The 19,961-nt window shown below is 46.1% G+C and overlaps 1 protein-coding gene across 1 annotated transcript; it reads right to left on the bottom strand.

Annotated features, from left to right (window-relative positions):
* Window positions 1-13,639: 13,639 nt before the first annotated feature.
* Window positions 13,640-15,948, bottom strand: LOC311311174 (homeobox protein OTX1 B-like; the record flags this gene model as incomplete). The annotated part of the gene is made up of 3 exons (XM_084440835.1): window positions 13,640-14,428; window positions 15,221-15,372; window positions 15,852-15,948. 3 exons carry the CDS (start codon window positions 15,946-15,948, stop codon window positions 13,640-13,642), a joined length of 1,038 nt encoding a protein of 345 aa, XP_084296961.1.
* Window positions 15,949-19,961: the final 4,013 nt, after the last annotated feature.

The raw sequence follows: 19,961 nt of genomic DNA, 5'->3' as shown, positions 1-19,961 counted from the left end.
AAAAAAAAACGATGACGAGACTACCGTGGCGCAGGTGCAGTACCGTGTGTCTCTTGGCTGGGATCTATCATGTTATGACGGAGGAGGCTGAGGTTCGCATCAGTCAAATTAACTGCACCCGAGTGAGCAGTGAAGTAAAATGGACAACAGAGACAACACGCACCCCCTAATGTTTTTTAAGATGTCGTGATGTTCTGCTTTAACGTTCCCCCGACAATGTCTTGCACATTGTAGGTTCTTTTCAACGTTTAATTCGACCCCCCCCCCCCCCACACACACACTTTTTAAATCCCTTGCACTCAGGAACTGGAGGGTTGGTGGTTATCACACATTAAGACAGGCTCGCAGACCGGGACTTGAAGGAGAACCACAGAGCAGGACATGGGGGGGGGGGGGGGGGGGCAACTTTGGCAGTGCAGTGATTCATAGCTGCCACCAGAGGGAGTTCCTGGCACTTACATTGGCTCTCTATACCGGTGGGGTCCCCCACCGCTCCGCCCCCAATCCTGAACAGGTGCCCCATCAAACACAATGACCTTCTGTGCACAGCCCTTTGTACGAACCAGACCGCATTGCTTAGCACGGCTGAACATGGCCTCAACGCGGCGATAACGAACTCACCACACTGTGCACCAGTGCTTTGCTTAACCTCACCTTTGAGTAAGTAGTGTTCGGTTATGTCAGTGTCGTTTTCAGTTGGGTCAACGGCTAAACTAAAATGTGGTCACATCCAAAGGACAACAGGTGGGAGTGATGTTGCACATCCATATTGCGCACGCGCCCGTGCACACACACACACACACGCCAACCTCTAGCTCCCTCTCACAACACATAGGACTCTTTTGTGTTTCCTTCACCCTCCAGGTAATCCTAGTCCTAGCTTCTTACCCCAGACCCAGCACCCCCCCCCCCAGACTGTTCTACCTACCCCTCACCCAGCACCAGACTGTTCTACCTACCCCAGAACCAGCACCAGACTGTTCTACCTACCCCAGAACCAGCACCAGACTGTTCTACCTACCCCAAACCCAGCACCAGACTGTTCTACCTACCCCAGAACCAGCCTGTTCTACCTTCCCCTCACCCAGCACCAGACTGTTCTACCTACCCCAGACACAGCACCAGACTGTTCTACCTACCCCTCAACCAGCACCATACTGTTCTACCTACCCCTCACCCAGCACCAGACTGTTCTACCTACCCCAGACACAGCACCAGACTGTTCTACCTACCCCTCAACCAGCACCAGACTGTTCTACCTACCCCTCACCCAGCACCAGACTGTTCTACCTACCCCAGAACCAGCACCAGACTGTTCTACCTACCCCTCAACCAGCACCAGACTGTTCTACCTACCCCTCACCCAGCACCAGACTGTTCTACCTACCCCAGAATCAGCACCAGACTGTTCTACCTACCCCAAACCCAGCACCAGACTGTTCTACCTACCCCAGACCCAGCACCAGACTGTTCTACCTACCCCTCACCCAGCACCAGTCTGTTCTACCTACCCCAGAACCAGCACCAGACTGTTCTACCTACCCCAAACCCAGCACCAGACTGTTCTACCTACCCCTCACCCAGCACCAGACTGTTCTACCTACCCCAGAACCAGCACCAGACTGTTCTACCTACCCCAAACCCAGCACCAGACTGTTCTACCTACCCCTCACCCAGCACCAGACTGTTCTACCTACCCCTCACCCAGCACCAGACTGTTCTACCTACCCCTCACCCAGCACCAGACTGTTCTACCTACCCCAGAACCAGCACCAGACTGTTCTACCTACCCCAGAACCAGCCTGTTCTACCTACCCCTCACCCAGCACCAGACTGTTCTACCTACCCCAGACCCAGCACCAGACTGTTCTACCTACCCCTCACCCAGCACCAGACTGTTCTACCTACCCCTCACCCAGCACCAGACTGTTCTACCTACCCCAGAACCAGCACCAGACTGTTCTACCTACCCCTCACCCAGCACCAGACTGTTCTACCTACCCCTCACCCAGCACCAGACTGTTCTACCTACCCCAGAACCAGCACCAGACTGTTCTACCTACCCCTCACCCAGCACCAGACTGTTCTACCTACGCCAGACCCAGCACCAGACTGTTCTACCTACCCCAGAACCAGCCTGTTCTACCTACCCCAGAACCAGCACCACGTATCCCCCAGACTGCTGTCTGCTCAAACACACCATAGTCTACATGCGACAACTCAACTCTTCCTTTTGTGAAACGATAATGATTCTTCTTCTTGCGAAGCCACGACGGACGTGCATTCGCGTCCGGGAGGAAGCCATGTTCACTCCCAAATACGCAGTTCCTCCTCATTCATGAAAAAAAAAAGCAAAAAAATACCGGGATCCTGGCAAACCTGTCACTTTCACCAATGAATGATTTGCGGCCGTCGACCGCGTTGGGCGACAGGGAAGCTCCCGTTGGGCCGCTGTCAATAACAGAATAGGCCGCAGCGGTCTATCTCTCCTCCTACACACGTTCAGGGTGAGAGGGGCCAAATATGCAGGGAGTCTATCTCTCTCTCTCTCTCACCTCCATGCATTCAGTCAGCATTGTGCGACGATGACAGACGGGAGGGACGCCGGCGCAGGTGAAGGGCGGGGTCAAGCCTGTCCCGGGCTTTACAACAGGTAAAGAGCGCAATTCGGCAGAGCGTAATATACATATCAACCCCACACAGCCTGGCTCGTATGCGTCCCGTACACACGGCCTCCGCCCGGATCATGGCGGGGGTACGAGGAAGAAATTAACCTTGTTTAATGGAGGGGACGGATGGAGGGATGAAAAGAGAAGAGGAGGGTGGGGGGGGGGGGGGGTAAATGAGCTCATGGCTCATCCTAATGAATACATAAAGCCGTCAATCGGGACCCTTAGCGTCCCATCGGCGGCGGGCGCATTATGGCGGGGGTAGCCGGGGTCTTTGTTGTCCCACAGACGGGGGAGTATGAAAGCAATCTGTCCTGTAGCGAGGACGGCTCCAGAAGCCGGGGCCTGATAAGGGGACCCCCTGGCCTCCCCACTAGTGTCTGGTCCAGCGGGCTAAGCTTCGCCTTTCTAATCCCCCCCCCCCCCCCCTCCCAGAAGAAGAAAAAAATGAAAAAGAAAAGCGCTTTGATTCTTTGCTGACCAATAAAGCCTGGGACCAGGGGTAGAGGTGTCGGGGAGGTGGGTCGGGCCTGGTCGTGGTGGAGGAGGGAGGAGGTGTTGATTGGCGCGTTTATTGGGTCGCGTTTATCGGTTTCCGCGATCTGGCAGACGGTTAATAACGTGCGTGGAATCGGGGGAGGCTGTGGTGTCCGTTACTGCTTTTCATTCTTTGTATTCCTCCTTTCTTTCTTTCTTTCTTTCTTTTCTTTCTTTCTTTCTTTCTTTCTTTTCATTCTCATTCTCTCCCGTCTCCCTCTCTCTCTGCTTTTATCAGGGTAAAACAACTACTTCAGAATGGAAGGACTCAAAGGGATTAGTCCTGGAGCACGGAGAGGTTAGGTTCAAAGGGTCTGGAGGTGCCACTCAGATCCGGGTGGTTGGCAGACGTCACCTTGACCAGCAGGTAAACATCACCACCACCACCACCACCACCACAACAACAACTGGACAAACCCACTGCCACATATCTAGCTATACTAATTATACGGCACCCCAAAACCCCACAAATGCAAATTGCCACGTATGTTTAGGCGTGATATAATTTCCCCCCTTTTAGCTGTGCAAAATAATTTTCCTATTTCCAAGCTGTGGAGAGAGAAAAATAATAAGATAATAATAAGAAGAGCAAAACATTTTTCTTTAATATGTTTCGGCATCCTGCTGTATATTTAGCCTGTCTGAGGAGCGCTATGGATTTATTACAGTCGATCACCTTCTTCTTCCCTTCAGGAACATTAAAGTCGCCCTACCCTGCATCCTCCTCTAATTAAAGTGTTTGTTGTCACACTCAGATCCGCGGTGTGAAATCAAGTTAGCAGTTTATGTAAGAGCCGTGCAGGAAATCAAACAGTTTGTTCATCAGAAAGACAGGGACTTCAATCGCTGGCAGCTCAGTATATATGTTCCCATTGTTGAGTTCGCTATCTGCATGCTAAGCCAATTTTCTACTTAAGTCTCCCAGCTTTTAAAAAATGTTATTTGGTTCCCTATGTGGTCTTAATTCTTACCCCTCACTGATAAGCACCGCCACGGCAGACGGAGAAAATATATGCCCAATTATAGAGGAATTTAAATTTCCAAATCATTCTTGGGGAGAATAAATAATAATGTTCATAAAAAGAAAATGTATTTTGAGGTCTGGTGGTCCATTCCACAGCCCCCCCCCCCTTCCCAGGGGAGCACTAGCTCAATGATATAATTCAATGTGTGTAATAGTCTAACTCAAGCGCTTGGAGACAAAGAGAGAGAAAAACGAGAGAAAAGAACGAATCAACTCGCTCATGACAAAATGTGAGGATTTTCTGCAAATCAAGGGGACTATTTTGTGAAGCCAATGTTTCAGCTTCGCAACGTCGCTTTACGCCATGGAACAAGCTGGCCTAAGGTGCGACCCGCAAACGCGAGCCTATTTGGTTAATATAGGCTATTGGTATCGCTAAATACCGCTATCGAGATGGCGGTCCAGCTGGGTCGGGGCCTGTACGTATGTCGCCAGTTGGCGTCGTCGGCGAGGATGAATAAGACACCGCGGAGCGAGACCCGGGGATCCGGACGGAGGCCCGGTTCAGCTGCAGCTGGCCAACCCAGAGCCGGGGGCCGCGGTTCCTGGGGGCAGGTGTGGCTCGATGTTGGCCTGCCTGGTGCCCCGGTGTCACGGGAGGGGGGGGGGGTTGCTGGAGACCTGGCACAGGCCTGCTTCTCTGTGATTGCTGTCAGCAGCACCGTGCCACCTGGCCCCCATCGGCCCTCCCCCCCCCCCCCAAGGGGCGACAGGATCTGGTCCAGGGGGATAACAGCTTATCCAGCCTGGCAACTGACTTCATTCCGTTCCTGGCAGCCTGCGACAAGGAGACCGCCGCTCCTGCCTACGCCGCCTGCAGCTTTCCTCCCGCATCCAGAAACGTCTGGTTCACCTCGGATAGACGCATCTCTTCTCCTTTGAAAGGAATTCCCGTTTAGGAATATTCTTTTGTCAAAGTTCTGTATTCTAACTTACGACTGACTGAGGTGGTTGGGGGGGGGGGGGGGTCGTCCTGAGGCGTCTTTCCGGGACCTCGTCTTGACTGTCCATAGTCCAGATCACAAGGTGTCTCCCCATGTCCCCCCTCCTTTCCAAGCCCCCCGCCCCCCGCCACACACACCCACACCCCATGGCAGCCACCAACCTCACATCACAGAACATCACAAAGATAGCAACAGTTCCAGTCCACTCCCCCTCTAAGGACTGCTGCCGAGATGGCCAAATTGAAAAGGTGGAGCCGGGGCCCTGGACCATGAAAGAGGATAGAATAGGAAGAAGAGAGAGAGGGACAGAGAAAGAGAGAGAGAAAGGAAAGAGAGAGACAAGAGACAGAGGGGCGGCTGGCCTTAAAAGGACCCCATCCCGATCACTTAAGAGACATGAGAGGGGAGAGGGAGAGAGAGTGACGAGAAAGAGAAAAAAAGAACAGAGAGTGACAAATTATTAACACTCCCCCGGCCACTTTTAAGATGACAAAGGGGGGCTGGGGGGGGGCAGAGAAAGGGGCGCGGGTGCGCAGAGGGCAAGGGAGGGAGGAGGGCGCTGACGTTTCACCCAGTGGGCCACCCTCCCATTTAATTAGCCGACGGGGCTAAATTAACTCCCCCTAGAGAGGGGCAAAGGGAGAGGAGCGGGGGTGGGTGGGTGGGGGGGGCTCATTCTTGCACAGTCCCCCCCCCCCCCCCTGCAGGCTTGGCTAGGTAAGCCCCCGAAGGGTCACTCCCCCCCGCATGGTTCCCCTGGTGTGTCGGGGTCTTGGTCCAGTTCCATTGTTGTCGCGATTCGGCAATCCAACTAACTGTTTTCCTGCTGGAAGTCTGCATGAGGGAGGGTAGGTGGGTAGGAGTTACGGGGGGGGGCGGGGGGGCAAAGTATGCGCGAAGAAGGGTGGTTTGTCCCCTCTGATGTTTTTAATGATGGTGACATTATATCATAAAAACAGTCCTTTGATGATGACTAGCGTGTAATGTCTTCAATTAGTGGCTTGGTCAGAAACTATCCACCAAAAGTAACGTAGCATGTAATTATATATTTTTAATTCAGAATAGTGCCTCGTCCCTCTGGGCTTCGGTGACCCAAAGCCTTTGTGGTAGTGGCAGAAAGCAGTGTATTGCTGAGTCGAGGGCATTTGTCCTTGATAAAGTGTGTTTGTGTGGGTGTATGTGTGTGTCTAGCTGTGTCTGTAGGTGTGTGTGTGTGTGTGTGTGTTTGTGTGTGTGTCTGTCTGTCTCTCCATGAATCTGTGTGTCCCGTGGTGAAGTCCATATGTCACTGCACTTTTCCCAAATTGATTCTATTTAACTGAGATCTCATCTAGATTGGGGTTTCATTCTTTGTTTAATAATTTGCTGTTAATCGCCTTCCTCTAGACTAATGATAAGAGCAGATCTCTCCTTAGGCTAAAGCCCCTCATTGTGAGCCCTTAAAGCTCTTAAATAAATAAGATTAGTGCATATATCCCGTGTTACATTTGTGAATAAGAGCAGTCATATCTGATCTCATGAGCATTACTGTGATCCACCTCTAAATGGTCAGAATCGCTTCTGTCTCTCCTGTTACCATTCATCCATCCATCCATCTCTCCTCTGTTACCATCCATCCATCCCTCCATCTCTCTCTCCTCTGTTATCATCCATCCATCTCTCTCTCCTCTGTTACCATCCATCCATCCATCTCTCTCTCCTCTGTTACCATCCATCCCTCTCTCCTGTTACCATCCATCCATCTCTCTCCTCTGTTACGATCCATTCATCTCTCTCTCCTGTTACCATCCATCCATCCATCTCCTCTCTCCTCTGTTAACATCCATCCATCTCTCTCTCCTGTTACCATCCATCCATCCATCTCTCTCTCCTCTGTTACCATCCATCCCTCTCTCCTGTTACCATCCATCCATCTCTCTCCTCTGTTACGATCCATTCATCTCTCTCTCCTGTTACCATCCATCCATCCATCTCTCTCTCCTCTGTTACCATCCATCCATCTCTCTCCTCTGTTACGATCCATTCATCCATCTCTCTCTCCTCTGTTACCATCCATCCCTCTCTCCTGTTACCATCCATCCATCCATCCATCTCCTCTCTCCTCTGTTAACATCCATCCATCTCTCTCTCCTGTTACCATCCATCCATCCATCTCTCTCTCCTCTGTTACCATCCATCCATCTCTCCTGTTACCATCCATCCATCTCTCTCCTCTGTTACAATCCATTCATCTCTCTCTCCTGTTACCATCCATCCATCCATCCATCTCCTCTCTCCTCTGTTAACATACATCCATCCTTCTCTCCTGTTACCATCCATCCATCTCTCTCCTCTGTTACCATCCATCCATCCATCCATCCATCCATCCATCCATCCATCCATCCATCGTTCTCTGTGCCGTTTCAACAGGGTCAAAGTGGAAAATATATGACTCTTAATAAAATAATCGACCTATTGAAGAAATAACACAGGAGTATGACTTAACACCTAATTTACACAACTAAAATAACCTAAACTGGTTGAAAGTATCGAATTTACAGATGTCTAGCCACTTTATCACATCTATGAACTGCAAAACTGAACAAGTCGATGCAACGAATTGTGCTGGGAGAGGTCCTCAGGACCTGACGCTGTTCACTGGAAAAGGTACAGAAGAGCAGCAGTGCGACTGACAATGCCAGTGGGGGAAGCAGGGTTAAAAAAACACATCAGCTCTTGAAGTGCCCTAAAAATAGAAGGCCTCATCATTTCTCTGTCATTTTTTGACAACATTATTACCCGAGCTGCACTCTTCAGCACGCCTGTAATTTGAACTCGGGGTCGTCAAACTCCACTGTGCGATGGTATGACTAAAACACGGCCTAATAAAGTGGAAAAGCACATATAAAGGCAGTACATAAAAGCAGTAAAATTTATTTTGGACAGATCAGTTTTTGCCTTTGGGACCTGCCCCTAAAAACACCAGTGTTTGTTTATGCTTTCCTAACTTTAATCCCAGGTTCCTTGTGTTGCGCCGGCCTGTCAGTCAAACTGTGACAGCAGCACCGAAGGGCACCTCAAATCCAGGCTCTCGCACACATGTGAGGACACGCCGCCAAACACCAAAACAAATTCAACCACAAACAAATAGATTCCTTCCTTTGCCGTGCCACAATTAGTAACACGACATCAAAGCGATGCTGAAACTCGTGCGCCCAGCGGAGTGACACTGACTCGAAATGGGGGAAGAACAGCAGTGAATCAAAGCTCCTCTTGATCTCTTGAAGTCCACGATGCAAGTTAAGTCTAAAGACTCGTCCAGTCCAGAAAAGCAGAAAGAATAGCTTTCTTTTTCTGCCACGAGAAAGCAAGTTTGCAGATATGAGTCTGAGCACTTATTCAAATACTTGTGCTTTTGATTAAGTCTGTTTGGGAAAAATGGAACCACTGAAGACAACAAACTAAACTGAAGTGCCCTTATTCTTTTAGGCAGAACATGAATCCAAATATCTGATCTTGCAGTGTTAAAGGAAAGATTTCAACGTCATGGCATTCCCGTGGGCTGACTTTGAACGGTACCTCGTCCCTAGTACTAGCATGGTGGAGTAAACAGGTGTGTTTAACAATAGCCAATAGTGTATTGGGGATGAAAATTGACTTCAATTCACGGCTCTGCAAAGTTTCAAGCACTCACATTCCTCGCAGCACTCCAAGACTGGAGTTAATGGGCACTGCCTGGAAGGCACTGGTATTGAGTTAATGGGGGTTGCTTGGAAGGCACTGGTATTGAAAATGTTTTTTCTTTCCTCAAGTGTTAATCCTTGGGAAACTTCCACCCGTATCGGTTTGTTTGAACCAAGCCACTGGCTATCCAACTAAGTACGGCCCCCAGTCATCTGAATCATTAGATTAGGCTTAGGCACGGCCCAACAAAGAGATTCCCTATCGCCATTTGTTTCAAGGAGAGGCCCTGGTTTAGCTCCCAGATCCTCAGAAGTAAGAGCCACTTGGAAGCAATACTTCCACATCTGGGTAGCCTTCACAATCCACTACGAGGGTTCCCGCAATAAACTGTATGTGCTACATTCTAACAGCTGGCAAGACTTGACCTATATATATATACACGGTCAAGATATGGACTTGAAACCCTCAAATATAATACATGCACTGCGTGAGTAACTTGTGCTCTCAAATCAACAAAAGTTTTTCAGAATAAAACAAAACAAGGAAGTGAACACAAACATCGTCTCCACCAACATCTCATCCTCGATTTTCCCTTTTCGTGGCGTTTTTTCCGTTGCCGACCGACTTGACTGTCCTTGAGGAATAAAGAGTTGAGGAATATGCATGGTGGAAACCTCCAGATTTGCCTTCTTAGTAGTGGAGGAGCCATTTTGTGTGAGGAGGAGTCCCGGACATGTCAGGGCTGTTGACAGTCTGCACTCGGGATTAGCGAGACAGCGGCGCGGCGATCCCTAATCCCTCACTGTATCGTAATCTGTTTACCCGCCATGCGAAGGGGATTTCCATATGAAAATATACACAAGGAGCTGGATACCCTGAAAGTGCACAATATCAGAAGCCGTGATTTGGCTTTCCCCCCCTTTCTGTGTTGTTGTTGTTCTTCTTCTTTTTCTCAGGAGCGCCACCGCTGTGCCTTTCTCTTGCTGTTTGGAGAGTTGTGGGGAAGATGTGACGGTCTCCATCACGGGGCCTCTCTTAGCAAAACATATTAAGAGTGTAGAGGGTCTTTTAAGTGTCAGTTATCAGCATTGGGGTCTTATAATGGATAAAAAGCAAAAAAGCAAAACATACTTGTATACGCCTATAGGCTTATTAGTGTCCATCACATTATCATCTCTTAATTGTTTTTTTTTCTCTATAATGAAGCACAAACAGTTCACTTAATCAAATCTACATCTTTCTCATACCAAATTATTTTGCATAACTGACTTCAAACTCAGCTGTTGGGTTGACACCATGCCAAATGACATATTTAGCAATATTCATTCTCAATACGTTTAAAGGAGTAGTAAAGGGAAAATGCATGTTTAGCCCTGTTTTAAGGTTACTTATGATCATGGTTCAGATCAAAAAGTTGACAAAACTAGCACTTATGAGAAAGTCTGATAAATGCTCTACCACTGTTTTGGTCATACAATGGATGTGGGTGGGCACCTTGAAAAATCTTTCAAAAACATGTTAAACTTTCGATTTCAAAGACGAGAAGCTCACCGAGGGGGTAATTGGTGTCCGTTGGTGTTCTGACATCAAATTCGCCACAAAGTATGAATCCTGTAGGGTTTTATTGATCATTTTATGAAATCCATTGACTTGTATTGACGCAACCGTTGTAGATGTGTAGATCAATCCGCAGAGGGGATTCAGGAAGCGAAACTACATACGGTAGCTATTGTTATTGTTTATGTTGCTAGGCTACCTAGTTTGCGGAAGTTTACACACGTATGTACTGCGACTAAATAGTTATATGCTAAATATTTAAAAAAGCCTTTCCAGATGAACTAGAATCTTACTTTATGGCGAATTATATGCCAGAACGGCAACTAACACCTCGGTGAGTTTCTTGTCTTTGAAATCGAGAGTTTAACATGTTTTTGAAAGATTTTTCAAGATGCCCACCCACATCCATTGTATGACCAAAACGGTGGTAGAGCAATTATCACTTTCTCAAAAGTGCTAGTTTTGTCAACGTTTTGATCTGAACCATTGTATATGATCATAAGTAATCTTAAAACAGGGCTAAACATGCATTTTCCCTTTACTACTCCTTTAAGGAATGTATATGTTCTCTCCCAAGCTATAAGACAGACAGCAATCTATCGTTTCTGAGTGGGAACTAGAAAAAGATGAGCGTTAAATATGAACATATATTATTTTCATCTTTTGTCAGAGTAGAGGGGGGCCCTCAGTTCCATAGCCCGGTTCTGGTTCGCTGTAACGGTGGGGCTGACGAGACAGTTGGGGGTATAACCTGCATACCCCTCCCTTCTCACCATGCCAGGCCCTCCTCCATCACACTCAGCCTGACAGGCAACATCTAACCGCTGCAAAGTTTAGACGACCTGTCACGCTCCAGCTAGTGGACGTCTCTGCGGGCAGGGTCACCGCCAGGTTTCGATGCAATCAAGGAAGTAGTTTTGTTCGCCGCTTGCCACGTCCCCTGTGAATAATTTAGGCAGGGGGGACAGGAGCCGGGCGGCGAGTGCCTGGTTCTTACGGGTACAAGAGTGTCTACTTGAGAGGTTACTTTGATGTGTTTTGGAGCGTACCCCTCATTAGAAGAAGAGAGCATATCCATGGGGAGCAACTTCAGCTGTGGGCGGGGCCCGGGTTACTCTGTAGGCCTACTTTGGCTGTTAGAAGCATCGAGTTCTTGTCCTGCATCAAAGCACACACATGTTCATCAAAGTTTTAAAAGTGTCAACTATACAGGTAGATGATTCATGAATATTAATAAAGCTACTCTAATAGCATTTAGAGTTTATATGATATGATAATCAAATATATGGCCCAAGAAGGCCAGTTGATGGCCAAAAGGTGTGTATAACTATTTTCCATTTACCCACTGATGTTGCAAACAGCAAAGGGAAGTGTCCGCCCACAGGAGCTGGTGCTGTGGTAATGGTACAACCAAAACAGGTGTTTGGGATACGACTGTTGGGCAAATGAGCGGCCCTGATTGCCTGAACATGGTCAGAGATTAGTTCTTTCTTGTTCAATGCAAATTTGGTAAATCCAGAACCATGTTTGCGAGGGGAGGGGAGATTGGTGGCGGCAAACTGGCACGGCCCAGCGGGACGCCGTCCAGGCAAACACACGTCGTGTGGGCAACTCCTGGGATCCATGTTTACCTAAACCTGTTTGTCCAGCTGGTACACACTGGTGTGGAACACAGCAAGAGCTGAGGTGGCTGTTAATTAAAATCGTGATTTTGTCCCTTTTTCTTCTTGGATCAACAACATTATACATTACTGTCAACATGCAAAAATAAATGCTGGGATGCCAGTGTACATGTTTGCCAACCTGACCAGTTTTGATTGAACCTCTTTGGGGGTTTACTCATTGAGATGGTGGCACAGGAGAATGCAGCTTTGGAGACAACAGCTACTTGGAATTTCCTGCATGTGTTATGCACAGACAGTAAAGACTGCATCAGCAAAGAAACATGTCCATGTATTGAAATGTTATGTTCAGTGTCAAATAGTTTGACGCATAAACCAAGTGTGTCGAAAACGTCAGTATTTCTCTGGTAAAATAACCATAAACATAAATCTCTATAACTTAGCCGTCTGTGTTTTTGTTGTTGTTTTTTCTTCTTTTAGCAGTCAGACATTCATCATATGTATTCGAAATAGCCACGTAGGACTCTACACAGTTTGCCAGAAAGTGGAAAGGCTAATTGAGAGCAAACTGGATTGATATTTCCATGTTACGTGCTCTAATTAATACGACAGGCTACGTTATCCCCTCCCAATTGTCATGCAAGGAACGCATACCTGGAAGAAGTAATGTTTACGTTAGTTTGTCACTACGTTTCAGAATATAATTGGTCAATTTATTAAGCTTAATAGGTAATAACGACATCGGTAGTTTTAGCCGGCATATCAATATGAATGAGAATGAATCTGGCGCTCGCCCACATTCGTTTCCCAGATAGACCATAACAGATTCACGGCATAGGCTAAATAAACTTTACAATGGGGAGATTCATCGTGTTTTTAACGAATCTTTATTATAAAGACACGAATGTACATTTCAAATCTCAATGGAATACTGACATCGCGTGTCTAATTCACATTTTCTTTGTAAAGAACAATAGCAAAATCGTTGACCTTATAAACAAGTGCTGCAATTAAACTTTCAAAATACAAGACTACAATCTGGACAACGAGTTATGTACAAAATTCAAGTTGAATTTGACATAAATTTTAATATTAGCAAACTGAAAACAATAGCAGCATCTTTATTTATAATTTTCGATCATCTACGTGTAGGCCTAAATCATATGGGTAATCTGGATCCTAATTTCCTTATTTCACGTGGCTTTTCAGACGAATTTGGATGTTTTCTCCAAATTGCACCATTATGCTCCATCACCTAATCTGGGAGGGGATAGCGGCCTACATGATGTGAGCTCAATGGCGGGCAGTTTTCAAAGTTCATATGTTTAAAAAATAACAAATAAAAATCCTTGGCGCCCCAACTATAGGTGACTGATTCCAATTTACCAGTGAGCTTCTCTTTCTAGCTACAGTAGGTGATTCAATGCTAATGGTAAAATAAAACACAAAGTCAAATGGACAGGGATTTTAATCTGTGCATCACTTGAATTTTTTCAACACATTAATTTAAACCCGTCGTGATAATTCTCTACTAATGTCTTAATGTTCTGAAGAAAAAGCTCTTCAAAAAGACAAAAAACAAAACAAAAACAAGAATACTTCTTTCAGCGAGAAAAAAAAAAGTCACAAGACTTGGAATCGCCAGGAGGCCTGGTCTTTGTAGTCCAAGCAGTCTGAGGCGTTGAAGTTGAGTTTCCACGAAGACGCGGCCGCCGTCTGTTCTTTGTAATCCAGACAGTCTGAGGAGTTGAAGGCCAGGCCGGGCGCGCTGTAGGCCTGGTGGTGGTGAGGGTGGTGGTGGTGGTGGTGCCCTGAGCTCTGGCCTATGTGGTGGTGCGGGTGGCCGGACATGGAGGACCCCGCCATGGGGCTGAGCTGGTGTGGGTGGTGGGCGTGGTGGTGAGAGTGCATGGGGGCCAGGTAGGAGCTGCACTCCACCCCTCCGAAGTAGGAGCCCGACCCCGGGGCGCCGGGGTAGCCCTGGCCGTACGCCGCCGCCGTCTGGCTGTAGGACACCGGATATGAGGGCGTCCCGCCCCCGTTGGCCGACACAGACCTCTGCATGCAGGAGGCGCTGGTGGGCGGGGTGGGGTCAGGGACTGGGGGAGGCGCGGGCGCCGGGGAGATGGGCGCGGGGCTCCAGATGGAGGACACGGGCGCGGTGACCGAGGCAGACGCGCCGCTCAGGCCTGGGCCGCCATGACCCGACGAGTTGTTGGAGCCGGACGAGGCCGAGGAGGAGGACGAGGACGAGCCGGTGCTGGACACGGCCGGGGGGGTGAACTGGCCGCTGCTCTCCGACCCCGTGCTCTCCCTGGTGGGGGAGGACTTCTTCTTGGCCGGCCGGACCTTGGCGCTGTTCCCGCTCTGCTGCTGCTGCCGGCACTTGGCCCTCCTGTTCTTGAACCACACCTGAACAACAAAAGGCAAAAAAAGAGGTCACCTTCACAATGCTTTGTGTCAGGACAGGTGACCACAGTCCTGATTTCAATAAGTCAATTTGAGTTGCTTATCTGACCAAGTTAAGATGCAGAAACAACAACAATAAAGCATTCTAAGATCAATCAACACTTTAACTTGGAATATTAAATAAACTGCTTTTTATCATCACTAGGCTATTTTAAAAGACCCTGCAAGTTCAGCATCCTCGCAATAGATGGCTGAGAATAGTTGGTCATATCTTGACATGGCCAATACTCTGGAGCTGTAGAATGGTGCTGAAGGCAGAGCAGTAAATAAGCTCTGCTCCGGAATTGGCCGCTCACACTGCTCTGCCTACTGTGCACATTTCTCAGCTAAATCACTGAAACTCTAGAGGGAACCGCCATAATTGCAGTAAGCCCGTGAGAGCTGCGCTAAAGCTGGTTACATAAACTCTCACGCCCATTTCTAAAGAGGACTCATAACTTCAAAAGATGTCCCTTTTTTACTGAGACCTGAGGTAAATTTTACCTTTGAAAAACTGTCTGCAAAGGTAAATGATCATAGTCATACGTGTAATACTGCGACTTATTGATTCGTGAATAACAATAATGACAGATGAAGTAAAATTACAAACATTTGTTAACAGTTTTATATTGTTTATGGTGTATGCTGTGTAACCAGGGTACCACTGTAAATAAGACATTGGTCTCAAGTGGCTCCCCTGGATAAATAAAGATTTTTAAAAATGCTATCGTTTTTCTTCATAATTCCATTACAAACCTGTACTCTGGACTCTGGTAGATTGATTTTGAGCGCAACCTCTTCCCTCATGAATATATCTGGGTAGCGCGTCTTGGCAAAGAGCGACTCCAAAATGTCCAACTGTGTGCGTGTGAAAGTCGTTCTCTCTCTCCGCTGTTTCCTGGGATTATCTGAAATGAAAAACACTGTCAGTTTCAACCATAAGCAAATACAGCCTGTACAATACTGCCACTTCAAATGGGTTCCACGGATGGGACACTATTTTCCAAATACATTTTCTTTTGTAAGCATTAGATTTCTTATTTCAGAAATTCTCAGTGGTTCAGGAGTCTTTCCAGAAAAGAAAATAGCATGGCATAGGTCGAGGCTATATCTTCAAAATAAGTAGTAGGAATTTCAACATTGTAATCAGGCAGCAATTTTTTTACTACAAAAAAAGAAACGGTTCTCCGACAGACTTAGCATCGCGCCTATTGTGCATAGCCTGCGCACACAGAACAAGTTAGGCTGTGTGGTCCTATTTCTATAGGCTAGGTGTGCTTGTACAACAGGCTATCAACGTCGTAGATAGTGCATACAGTTTAGCACACAGTGTGTCTGTGCATATAGCATACAGTGTGTTTGTGGATGTCACTGGTACTTTACTTACTCGGATATCCCACAGACGGATGCAGGAGATCCATCGCCGCGCCGCTGAGCCCCAGTCCGTTCATGCCGTACGGGGCCTGTTTGAGGTATGACATCATGCTAGAAACGGACACGGGGAAACCAGCGTCCGCGTGGAAACGTTCGATTCCCCCGATGTTGCAGTCCGTCGAATTCCCTGCAGAGAGAAGCACGATGAATGGGATATAGCCTACAAATAATTTAGGCTACTGAAAAGTTCAACGCAAGTTGAACTGAGCCCGCCATTGGAGACCTCAAGGGCAAATGCTGGTAAATATAGGAGAAATGCAATGAACCTAAATCGAATAGGCTTATAATTTACCATGGAACTGTAGCCTACTGGCTATTTAAGAAGTAAATGAAAAACTCTTAGAAAGCAGCACATGATGTAGTTACACTTGGGGGAGGGGGGGTCAACGAGCAATAAATCCAGCCCTGGGCTACAATCCAGTTATCAAAACACGAAGAAATAGTTTGCCTATCAAAATGAATAGGCTAAATATGGCTAAATGATTGAGAAATAATAATAAACGACACGAAATGGAAATAAAAATAGACGACACGAAAATGAAATAGGCGAAGCTAAGCCCACACTGAAGCTAACATGACCGACTATTTTGTAGGCCTATTATAAAGGCCGCCACATCCAATTGGATCAAAAGCTGATTCCCTGCAAAATCAGCCGAACCGAATATTATCAGCCGTTTATAAAGGTCTCAAAACAAAGTATGACATGACGCGTTAACATGCCTAAACGATATCCAATTATAAACTTGGGTTGTAGTCATCCATCACTACAGTAAAGAAATAATTACGGGTGAAATCTGTCGCCAGTCGTGTATTAATGCCATTTGACGCATGACTTGGCCTACTATGGGAGACCTCGAAGCCCTTATTATGATGATTGTACCCAGCTTTAAAAACATGTAGGCCTATTTGCACTTAATGGATCAGGGAGAGAACAATTAATGCTTGGATCAATACAATTAATTGGCGCAGTAAGTGAGTAACATTTCAAGTAAGTGGGAAGCCTCCAGTCTTGCATTAATTGCTTGCATTACGCCAACACAAGTGGCTTCTACAAGGACATCCCAAATAATTACGGCTAATTTAGGTAATTTTATGGCATTACTAACACATAATTTATCCTTTATAATGAAGCGTTTCCATTTAAGCCTCACCCAGTCCCAGGGCAGAACGAATTGACGTTTAAGTTTAACGTGCGTGTTTTTGCATGTTAAAGCGGTATAGCCTACTTTTGAAAGATGTTGCACAATATTAAAAGCATTAGGGGACCATGTGCCATCTTACTCTTAAAAATGTTTACCGTTTGTCTACCAAAACGTGAATCCCATCTAGGCCTCGTGTTATCTGCAAGTGGGCTACTAGTATTTTCCAAAATGCAGTTCTGATTCAGTTTATTTGAACGGATGCACATCTGTAATAGTATAGCTGATCACATCACTATTGTTTTTAGATACAATCTAAGTCTGCATACAGTGACACAATATCAAGTGTTCAAATGTTATTTTCAACCAGCGGGCCCTGATGGCATACACAATGTATTTGGATAAGCATTTACATAATTGGTGGGGGTTCCTTTAGACACTTATGCAAAAGTTTAGACAAATAGGTTTGGTTATTCACTTCATTGGGTAGCAACAACCTATATCACCTCTAAATAGACCTACTTGGGCCCATGCTGCGGACAAGGACCAGCTGATGAATTTTCTTTTAGGCGTAAATAGGCTACTTGCTGTATTTCCATAACCGCAGGAAGGAGTTTAAGTAAATGTAAATGGATCAAATCTGTGCAAATGAACTCCATTACAATTCAGATTAGACCTCCAGAGAGACAACAACCAGGGCAGGTCTTATCAGAAAAATAAATTAACAACACCCCAAACACACATTCCATTTGTCGATAAAAGTTAGGTGTCCATAGCCTTTTTCCAAGGCCTCGGAGTTTTGCCATTCCGGCTCGAAGTGCGCAACCAAACCTGAAACCGCGTTTGGAACGTCGCCACCACAGAAAAGTTATCTTTCCAGCGGGATGTAGCCTACGATTACGTCTTAGGAAATAGCGTTCGCTTTAAATTTCAGTCAAATACTCTTTACTTTGGAGGCAACTTAACAAAGAGTAATTTTCACGTTATTTCTAAGTTCTAAGTTTCCCAATGCGTAATTACGCAATTTCATAGTACTATCGCATAATTTAATATAGCCTAGGCCTAGCCCCAAATCATTATAAATGTGGAGACATTCTCAATACCTCTGGTTGGATAATCCAAACAACATAACGAATGAAATGGTTCACCTACATAAAAAAAAAAAATACAAATATTGAACCGTAAGGGAAACTGATGTACACTCACCTTATGTTTGGTTTTTCGTTTTTCAGTATTTCCCGTCTCTGTGGTCAAGCCAAGAAGATCCGGTGTATGAAAAATATCCACATGAAGAAAGTCTTGAAGGCGAGACAACTGAAAAAGCTGCGCAAACAAGCGGACGAGTTCTTCCCTGTACGCACAACTGAAAATCAACGGATTGTGGCTGAACACAGTTTAGGCCTAGGAATTAGAAATGAATTGTGCGTCTTGGATACACAATTCTGTGTGGAAAATCCCAAAACAAAATCAAATCAATTGCATTATCTTTGCGTCTTGCACTATGGTAAGGTGGTTGCCAATGTTGACGGATGGAGATTGATCACTCTCTCCTTGCCCTGTCCTTCTATGAGCGTAGGATACATGCAGATCCGCCCACTCCATCCAATCCCAGCGCATGTGCGTCCTTACAGGCAACAGCAATATCCAGTCATTTGCGAGGGTTGCAAGAAGACCCCTCCCCTTCAAAGGCTAAAATAAATCTATACCACGTGAGCGCATACAATTGGAAAAAGTTGACCTTAGACAGAGATTTAAAAACACAACAACATTGACTTAAATGTTCTGCTTTAATTTGATCGTATGCTTATTTTCATCTGATTTGCCTGAACGAAACTAAGCAAAAATGGTAAATTGCAGGAGGGAATTACAGAGTGAAACTGGTTAACGCTGTTAATGCTGAATGTGGCTGTGAGACAAAAATACCTTCTTTGAGAGCGCGTGAATGAACGATTTTCGCATCAAAGGGGTGATGCAAAGTAATTGTGAACTATAGCCTACTTGAAATTGTAAGCTGTTGGATAGAGGGCAACTCAACCAAATAGAATTGCTTAAAACGCAATACATGGTGTTATTGATCACAATAAAGTAAGGAGACGGCCAGTCTTGATCAATGAAGCCGCCGTAACCTAGGCCTACTTGTTTTACACTGCACAAATTGGAAGCATTTTACAAAGCTTCGGCTCAGCCGGAATACTTTCCCAAACTAGTGAGGAGGCTCTGATTGAACCGTGTAATATATTTTCATGAATATTAATGACGAGATAATCCTCACTAGGATTTCCATTCTAAAATAATAGTGCAGTTCAGTCTTACTACGCTAACCTCTCGAGAAAAGTTTGATTAGAATTTCATGATAGGTATGAGTAGACCATGTTGTAGGCTATAAAACCCTCAATCAATTTTCTATTATCACCCTGTAGGTTATAGCCGGCCTAAAGTGTAGGCATTGCAAATCGTTTATGGGATATCAAAAAACGAGGGCCTTCCGTATTAATCTTCATTTGATCGGAGTGCCTTATCGAAACACATCTCAAAGATAAAATAGCCGTTAAATGCAAATCAAAGTAAACAGTTTTCACCTCCGATTGATTTATACAATGGAGTAATGTTAGGCCCAGAAACCAATAGGCAATCTTTTGATCGAGAAAGCTGATAAAGGCCAACAGTCACAGCCGAGGCAAAGAAGTTTGTGCGAGCAATGGCTCAGCGTTTATTACAACAGACAGCAAGCTCAAGAGATATTCCTTTACTAATCTCACAAATTTGCTCCAACCTTTGTAAGATTTTGGCACCATATAGGCCTGTCAAAGCCGATGTGATCGATTGCATGCATCAAGATATCAAATAGCAACGCCATTGTTGTAAGAGTATTGGGGTCTAATCCCAAATTGCAGTAGAATTTTCTTAATACTAAGCCCGTAAAT

The sequence above is a fragment of the Borostomias antarcticus genome (genome assembly GCF_949987555.1).
Source record: "Borostomias antarcticus genome assembly, chromosome: 7".
Classification (NCBI taxonomy): Eukaryota; Metazoa; Chordata; class Actinopteri; order Stomiiformes; family Stomiidae; genus Borostomias; species Borostomias antarcticus.
Note: the sequence above shows the minus strand (reverse complement) of the source record. Positions and strands in the feature narration are given on the sequence as shown.